The sequence below is a fragment of the Plecotus auritus genome (genome assembly GCF_963455305.1).
Source record: "Plecotus auritus genome assembly, chromosome: 6".
NCBI lineage: Eukaryota > Metazoa > Chordata > Mammalia > Chiroptera > Vespertilionidae > Plecotus > Plecotus auritus.
The window spans coordinates 90689253-90698766 of record NC_137773.1 but is presented as its reverse complement, the minus strand read 5'-3'; the positions used below and the strand labels follow the sequence as shown (position 1 = coordinate 90698766).

General features: G+C 43.7%; 1 protein-coding gene across 1 annotated transcript; it reads left to right on the top strand.

Annotated features, from left to right (window-relative positions):
- Positions 1-5102: 5102 nt before the first annotated feature.
- LOC308250088 (cytochrome c oxidase subunit 7C, mitochondrial-like) lies at positions 5103-5294 on the top strand (the record flags this gene model as incomplete). Its single annotated transcript, XM_080672360.1, has 1 exon — positions 5103-5294. One exon carries the CDS (start codon positions 5103-5105, stop codon positions 5292-5294), a length of 192 nt encoding a protein of 63 aa, XP_080528486.1.
- Positions 5295-9514: the final 4220 nt, after the last annotated feature.

Below are 9514 nucleotides of genomic sequence, written 5' to 3'. Positions count from 1 at the left end.
GACGCTGAACAAATGATTAAGCAAATAATAAAAATCTCCAGAAGATTAGTGACCAGTATTCAGAATCACTACATTTTGTATTACCTAAAATGTCCGCTTTGCAACAAAAAATAAGCCATGAAACGTTATAGGAAAGTAGGAACCATATTCTGGGGGGGTTGGGGGGGGGGGGAAACAGCAATTGAAAAGGGACCAAACTCTCATAAGAATCACACGGCCCCCCCGCCCACCCTCCACCCTCCTACCCCCCACCCAGTTAAATTAACAGGTGACTTGTAAATTCAAAAGGGACTATGTAGTAAATCTGAGAAGCTTACCTAACTGGGCATGTCATAGTGCATAGTCACACCTCAGGCCTATATCTTCCTTAGTAAATGGTTTATCTTTGCTTTAAGCAAGCCCTGTACAATATTCTTACAGGTCTAGGTTAACACACTTAAAAAACATATATTTTTTTTTTTATTGATGTCAGGGAGAGACAGAAACATCAATGATGAGATAGGATTATTGACTGGCTGCCTCCTGCAAGCCCCCCACTGGGAATGAAGCCCACATCCTGGCATGTGCCCTTGATCAGAATCAAACTGGGGACCCTTCAGTTTGCAGGCCCATGCTCTATCCACTGAGCCAGACTGGCTATGGCATGAAAACACTTTAATACACCTTTGAGATTCCAGAATCCTCTTTTCCAGATCCCTCAGAACGAGCATGTGATTTTGTTGCCTATATACCATCCCTATTACCTATAAATGTTAACTTTTAATTCAATCAGAGATATCCCTACCTTGCTTTTTCCCACCTCCTTAACCTCCTGACAACAATGGATTTCATGTAATCTTATGTTCCCTTTGATTCAAAATGCATGAAAAGAAACAACTGCAGCCCTAGCCGGTTTGGCTTGGTGGATGGAGCGTCAGCCTGCGGACTGAAGGGTCCCAGGTTCGATTCCGGTCAAGGGCATGTACCTTGGTTGAGGGCACATCCCCATTAGGGGGTGTGCAGGAGGCAAGTGATCGAGGTTTCTCTCTCATTGATGTTTCTGACTCTATCCCTCTCTCTTCCTCTCTGTAAAAAATCAAAATGTATTTTAAAAATATTTAAAAAAACAACTGCCAAACTGCCCATCTCTGGACCATTTTCTCTCTCCATTGAGAACTTATTTCCAGGCATGTCTTCATTTTGCCTCAAATAAACTTTTTTTCTTCCAAAAGTATCTTATTTTAATACTCCTGAGAATATGTTTATTGATTTTTTGTCTTATTAATCCAATTTTTCCCATTGGTTTTTGGAGAGTGGAAGGGAGGGAAGGAGAGAGAGAAACATCAATGTGAGTGAGAGAGACACATTGGTTGCTTACCTCCTGCACAGGGATCCAACCTGCAACCCATGTATACTCCCTTGATTGAAAATCAAACCTGAGCCCCTTCGGTGCATGGGACAAAGCTCTAATCACTGATCCATGCCAGTAAGTAATGTTAGGGTTTTTTTCTCTTTTTTTTTTTACAATATACAAAATAAAAGTATTACCAGATTGTAGATGAAAATAGCCATTTACATGCAATAAACATTAACTTTAAAAAAATTTAAATATAATGTTACATGCAATAAACAATATTTCAAGAAAAAAGATTTTAAATATAGTATTACCAAAACTGTACTAACATACTATAATATCACAAAAGTTGTAGGAGATATTAAAAGTCTTCAAATAACAGGATTCTAAAATGTTTTTTCCTCTGGCTCTATTTTTGCTCATCAGTTTATGTTGTTCATTATATTCCACAAATGAGTGAGATCACGTGATATTTATCTTTCTCCGACGGGCTTATTTCGCTTAGCATAATGCTCTTCAGGTCCATCCATGCTGTTGCAAATGGTAAGATTTCCTTCTTTTTTTACAGCAGCATAATCCATTGTGTAGCTGTACCACAGTTTTCTAATCCACTCATCTGCTGATGGGCACTTAGGCTGTTTCCAAATCTTAGCTATGGTAAATTGTGCTGCTATGAACATAGGGTTGCATATATCCTTTCTGATTGGTGTGTGTTGTTGATTTTTGAGAGAGAAAGGGAGAAAGAGAGAGGGAGAACATGGATGTGAGAAAGAAACATCAATCTGTTTCCTCTTTTACGTGCCCAGATATGCAATGGAACCCCCAACCTAAGTACGTGCCCTGACCAGGAATTCAATCTACAACCTTTTTGGAATATAGGATGCCAGGCCATAAATTCCTATATAGTAAAAGGGTAATACGCAAATTGACCCTAATGGAACCACCAGGATGACCACTTGACCAGTCACTACGAGGCGCACTGACCACCTCTCTCCCTTCTGGCTGGCAGGCTCCCATCGCCCAATGGTGAATGAAGAACTGGGGGTGGGTGGTGGGGGACACGGTGGTGCCAGAGCAAAGTCCCCACCCTGCCATTGCCCCACACACAGGGTGACCCACAGTGGGGGTGGGATGGCCGGTGAGTGGGCAGGAATGGCTGACTTCTCGGTCCCTCCCCCTGGCTGGCAGGCTCCGATCGCCTGATAGTGAACTGGGAACCGCAGGTGGAGGGTGACGCCAGCTTTCAGCAGCCCGGGAAGATGACCCTGATCACAGGCCAGACCTAGGGACCATGCTCACGCACGAATTTCATGCACCAGGCCTCTAATATTTTAATAAAAATTGGCCATTTCCAATAAACAATGTATACCATCAATAAAAGAGCACCATTAACAAAATAAATTTGCCATATGGCTATGATTTAAAAGGAAATAAAACAACTAGTAGGCACTCGAGCACATTAATAAACTCCAATATTAAAATCACACTCCTTATGGATTCTGAATTGACACTGAAATAAAACAACACGAATGCTAATCTATTTAGGTCACAGAACTTCTATAGAAGCATCTGTCTTCAAAGGCATTCCAGTTTGAGACTCAAGTTCAGAATAAGGCATAACAAACAGGTGGAAGATATACAAGGTGAACAGGGATTCTAAAATTCCCAACATACTCTGAACCAGAAAAAAAAAAATTAGACTTTTTTAAAAATTATTTTTTCTTTAAATAATTGCCAAAACTGGAATCAAAGATGAATGAAAGGCGCAACAGTTTTGCTCTGGTTTTGTGGTGCGTGTTCTTTGTTCTTTGATTTTGTATTTTTTGTTTTTTTACAAATACAAATTAAACATGAAAAGCACTGTACTTCCAAAAAACCCCTAACAACTCAAGAAAAGGTTATCCAGTTGCATTATAAACATGTAACACCTCTCAGAACTTAAATTTCAATAGTAAAAACAGTCGGTTTTAGATTGTATTATGGTCACATATCAGAAGAAAGAATTCCACTAACACCTTTTATTCACTTTTTAACCATGCAAACAAGAATTAAAGTTCTCAATTTTTCCAATGCCAGTTTCTGCACACCAGAAGTTAGTCATGAGTCAAAAGAAGAAACAATTTGGATTTTTCCTCCCTTCAAAATATTTATTAAATTCTGTATTTTTCAAAGGTATTTGAAATATCCTATATAATAAAAGCCTAATATGCAAATTGTCCCCTCTGGTGGTTGTTCAACCGGGAGTTTGACTGGGAGACTGGGAGTTTGACCGCCCGCTATGACGTGCTCTGACCACCAGGGGTGGCACAGAACATGGCGGGCATTGGCGACATGGCGCTGGCAGCAGTGGAGGTGCTGCCGGCCCCAATGGGCCCCGATGGACCCCGATGACCGGTGGAATGGTGGAGCAGGTGAGCAGGCGGCACCAAGCCAAGATGAGTGCGAGTGGGCCTGATCACCCGGCAGACCTTACCATCACAAAGATGGAGCACCCACAGCCAATAATGAGGGAGTATGCTAATTGACTGCCATGCTCTCAAAGATGGTGGTGCCCACAGCCACAAGATGGCAGTGCTCAGTCCCCTCAGCCCCGCCAGGGCGGCAGGCGCGTGGCACGGCCGGGTCCACCTCCAGGCGGGTCCGGCCACTCCATGCGCCTGCCTCCAGAGTCCCCCAGTCCCCTCAGCACCCCAGCTGCCTAGGGCCGGCCCAAGGCGCAGGCAAGCCTCAGATGGTGGGTGCCCAGCAGCCCAGGGCCACCCGAGGCTCAGGTAACCAGGGCCAGCCAAGGCTTGAGCTGCTGGCAGTGGCAGCAGCAGAGGTGTGATGGGGGTGTCGCCTTCCCCTGATTGCTGGGTCGCCTCCCGCCCCTGAGGTCTCTCGGACTGTGAGAGGGGGCAGGCCGGGCTGAGGGACCCCCCTCCAGTGCATGGATTTTCATGTACCGGGCCTCTAGTGATAAATGTTGATTTATGGCATTTTTGTTAAAGCAACATGAGCTGGCTAAGAGTTGGATTTCTAGTTACACTGCTCACTGGCATTAAGAATGTAAGTCACTAAGGGTCCTTTTCCCACAAGTTAAAATGGCCATGGTTACTTGTATATAATTAATAGGGACACCTTGCTACACAACTCCAGGGGGTACCATTCACATAGAATACAAATGTAGTCTTGGAAACAATTATAATAATATTACCTCTAGACAATGGAATACTATGGTCATTAAAAAGTCACACTTTCAAGAAATGTTTAATGGTGTGAGAAATTAAGTATAGAAAAGTGGGATGAAAACATATATGGTATGAGTCCTATTTTATTTAAAAATAATTGAGATTTGAAGGAATGACATCAAATGTTAACAGTGGTTGCCGCTTGTTGGTGAGGTTACTGGCTTCTTTCTTACTGCTCTGCAGTGTGCACATTTTCAATAGTAAACACGTGGAAAGAGAGGGTCCTTGTTCCTCTCCATTCTCATCACTGATGGGTGGTCTCTTGAGTATAATCGCCCTTTGACATTATTCTATGAGAGGTGATCAGTGTCACCAAGAGAGAGCCTAGTCAATGTATGAGCTTCTTTCTCCACTGGGGGCACATGGAACTTGCTGGCCTCGACCAGAGCGGCAAGTGTGTGTCCCTGGACAGAGAAGGAGGGAGGAGGCCTACCAAGGAGGGGCTTTAAAAGATCCAGGGAGGTGAAAAAACGGCTGGTGTGATACCGCCATTTCTCCTGCTTTGGTTTCCACACCTTCACTGGGCTTCCAACAGGAAAATGTTGGGCCAAAGCATTCGGAGGTTCACCACCTCTGTGGTCCGTAGGAGCCACTACGAGGAGGGCCCAGGGAAGAATTCACCATTTTTAGTGGAAAACAAGTGGCAGTTACTAGCTATGATGACTTTATACTTTGGATCAGGATTTGCTGCACCTTTTTTTATAGTAAGACACCAACAGCTTAAAAAATAAGGAAGTTTAATCCATGATAGAGATATGAAGAGGAGCATTTTAAGAGGTGCAGTCTCCTTGAAAAATGGATCAAAATGTTGAACTCAACATACTAGGTGTGTTTGTAAATAAACTTATGGCATGAAAAAGAAAAAAGATCCAGGGAAAGTGAGTTTTGTTTGCTTTGGCTTCTAGGAAGAAAAGCAATTTCTATGCCAAGGCACAGGTGGGATAGAAGCCCAAACCAGGAGAAATGGCAGGGTTGTACAGGAGGAAGGAGGAGGGAGATGAGAACGAGATCCTTTTTGGTTCTATTAGAGGTAGATGCTTAAGACTGAAGGGAGCCCTAACCAGTTTGGCTCAGTGGATAGAGCGTCGGCCTGCGGACTGAAGGGTCCCAAGTTCAATTCCGGTCAAGGGCATGTACCTTGGTTGAGGGCACATCCCCAGTAGGGGGTGTGCAAGAGGCAGCTGATTGATGTTTCTCACTCTCTATCCCTCTCCCTTCCTCTCTGCAAAAAGTCAATAAAATATATTTAAAAAAAAAAGACTGAAAGGAGATTTGATGGAGAAGGAAAGGCCTACTTTGCAAACCCCCTCCCACACCCCCGCCCAGATTCCGGCTGTGTTTGTGATGGCCTAAGAGTTAGACCTGGTTTGTTTGGTCTGCCTGTGTCTACGTTAGCTCCCTCCCCAACAGCTGGCCCAGCGGTGGCCGTTGTGAACATGCTGTCTTACACAAAGAAACAAATAAAATTGCCATAAAAATCATGATCCCTGCCCTACATACCTCATAGGGTTGTTAGGGTTGTTGATGGGTCAAAACAAGATAATAGGCATGCTGGTGCTCTGTCAGATGCAAATGGGCATACCAGTTAGCAGTGCATTCCTGGCTGGGTCTCTGCAGCGTCAGCCTTGTGGCTTAACCCTCGTGGCAGAGCTGTCTCTCATCCTAGCAGAGCCAGGTCCCTTGTTAGTGTTTCCTGGTGCTCACAGGGCCGCACTCATTCTTGGCTGCTGACCTGGGGGTCAGTTCTTTGTCACTCTGAGTGCTGCCCCCTTGGGAAGATGGGAGCTCACTTCTCAAGAAGCTTTGCAAAATTCTCCCAAACAGACCCTGCCTGCCACAGGATTGAGCCACTAGCTGGGAGTGGGAAGAAAAGCATTGATTAACTATGCTAATTGCTAGATCCTCATACGAATAAAAATTCACAGAGACAAAAAAGTAGAATGGTTGTTGCCAGGAGCTTCAGTGAGGAGAATGAGGAGTTGTGTTTAATGGGAGAGAGTTTCACTTTTGTAAGATGAAAGTAGTCCTGGAGATTCATTTTACAATGCCAACATCCTTCTCCCGACTGCATTTTTAAAAAATGTTGAAAATGTAAATTTTATGGTGTGTGCGTAAAATTTCAAAGCAAGAGAGCGAAAACACAATCCACAGAATGGAAGAATTTTGCAAATATACCTGATGAGAAACTTGCATCAAAAATATCTAAAGACCTCTTATAACTTAACTATAGAAAGTCAAAAAAGTCAATTTAAAAATAACAGAGGATTAAATACACCTTTTCCCAAGGAAGTTAAACAAATGGTTAGGAGTACATGAAAAATGCTGGACATCATTAGTCATCCACAAAATGCCAAAGTGAAATGAAGGCAAGTGGTATCCAATGAGATACCACTTCACAACCACTAGGATAGCTAGAATAAAAAGGTGAGATAGTAACAAACATTGTCAAGGACATGTGGAGATATTTGAACCCTGATACACTGGTGGTGCAATATAAAATGGAAATGCAGCCACTGTGGAAAACCATCTGGGAGATTCTCAAAAATTAAACCCAGAATTATCATATGATTCATCCATTTCTCTCACAAGTACATGCCCAGGAAAAATGAAAACACATGTTCAAAAGAAAAGTTGTACATGAAGTCTAGAGCAACATTATTCATAGTAACCCAAATGTGGAAACAAATCAAATGTACATTAACAAGTGAATAGATAAATAATACATGTTTATTCCATCCAATGGAATATTACTCAGCCATGAAAACAAATGAAATATTGGTATATGATACAAATGATGACTTTGAAAAAATTACACTATGCCAGGGAAGTTAATTCCAAAGACTATGACAATCGAATTCCTTTCTGAAAGTCCTGGATAGGGAAATCTATAGAGACAGAAAAAAAGAAAATAGGGCCAGGGATAAGAGAGGAAGATGGGAAGATTAGAAGTTATAACTAACGCATAGAGGATTTATTTTTTGGGGGGGGGGGTAATGAAAATATTCAAAACTGGACTGTGGTGATGATTGCACACACAGGGTGCCCCCCCAAAATGTATACATACTTAAACAGCTGATAGCTCAATTTTGAAAATGAAATGTATTTTAATAAAAAATGCCTTTATAATTATTCAAAGTGTGTGTATACATTTGGGGGGAGCACACCCTATATATGCAAACGAATTTCGTGCACTGGGAGGGGGTGTCCCTCAGCCCAACCTGCACCCTCTCCAATCTGGGACCAGTCGAGGGATGTCCAACTGCTGGTTTAGGCCTGATCCCACAGGCCATCCCTCTCACAATCTGGAACTGCTGGCTCCCAACCACTCACCTGCCTGCCTTCCTGATTTCCCCTAACTGCTTCTGCCTGCCAGCCTGATCACCCCCTAACCACTCCCCTGCCAGCCTGATCGATGCCTAACTGCTCCCCTGCCGGCCCAGTTGCCCACAACTGCCCTCCCCTGCCGGCCATCTTGTGGCTGTAGGCACCGCCATCTTTGAGGGCGTGGCAGTCAATTAGCATATTCCCTCCTTATTGGCTTTGGGCATGCCTTTGTATAGTGTGAGGGTCAATTAGCATATTCCCTCTTTATTAGATAGGATAGCCTGAAAACCATTGAATTGTACACTTTGAATGCACACTTTAACAAGGTGTAGTGCATAGTATATAGATTACATCTCAATGAAAGTTGTTCATATAAGTAAATAAATGCATGAACAGTTTTGCAATCCAATCTCTCAGGCATATTATTTCCAGGTTAATCAACACACCTATCACCTCACATATATTTTTTTTAATATATTTTATTGATTTTTTACAGAGAGGAAGGAAGAGGGATAGAGAGTTAGAAACATCGATGAGAGAGAAACATCGATCAGCTGCCTCTTGCACACCTCCTACTGGGGATGTGCCCGCAACCAAGTTACGTGCCCTTGACCGGAATCGAACCTGGGACCTTTCAGTCCGCAGGCTGACGCTCTATCCACTGAGCCAAACCGGTTTTGGCATCTCACATATTTTTTGACAGATGGTGATGTCACATTAAATGTCTGTGTTTCTAAACAAGGGTCAGAGTTCCATGAGTGGACTCATAGGCTTACCGCCAAGCCCTTGACCCCTAGAGAATATAAAGACCCTTGTCCAGTGTGGCTTGGCCCTGGCCACCCTCTTGTCTGTACTTATTTGCTCCATCTGTGTTAGAAACACACTCATCTGTCCAAACTCAAATAATTGATATGGAGACATGAAGTGCAACAAAAGCTATATTTTTAATGGCGGTCTTGCAAGATCCAGTATCTGGTAGGCAGGCACAACACTCCATGTTCCCGCCCCATGGTTACAGCAAGCAAGTTATCCCTAGTGCACGGAGTCCCTCCCCATTGGCTGAGTACTTTGGGGTGCACAATCTTCTCCAACGTCGCCCACGTTTCATTATTTCCTATTGGGTTATTTTAAAAGTGGGCTGTGAGGTGTTTAGTTGTCTCCACCTCCCTTTGTCTCTTTGTGGCAGAAAGGCCTTCCTGGGGTATGTGCTTTCTGACATGCCTACAGTCTTTACCCACTTCCTCATTTCATCATAATTAGCTCTTTCTGACATCCAGTTTGCCCAGGGGCTTTCCAGGTGCATGAGCCGCCCTGCAAGCAAACCAGCAGTAATTTTCCATTCGGGGTTAAAAGCCTTGCCTTGAAAATGGACCACCACTGACTTTATTTCTAACAATCTGGAAACTAAATCGGGATTCCCTATGCACATCTGTGCCCTCTCCTTCACAAAGAGCTGCGGACAAACAATATAAGCAGCCCAGGAGTAGAAAAAAGTCTGTTTATGCTAGGTGGGGCACACAAGCGAAAGCAGTTTCAGAGGTGCCGGTGACTCCCGCGGGCTGTCACTCAGGCACGAGGGGGCGCGGCCTTAGGAGCTGTCCAATCAGGGGCACCGCTGAGGCAGGTG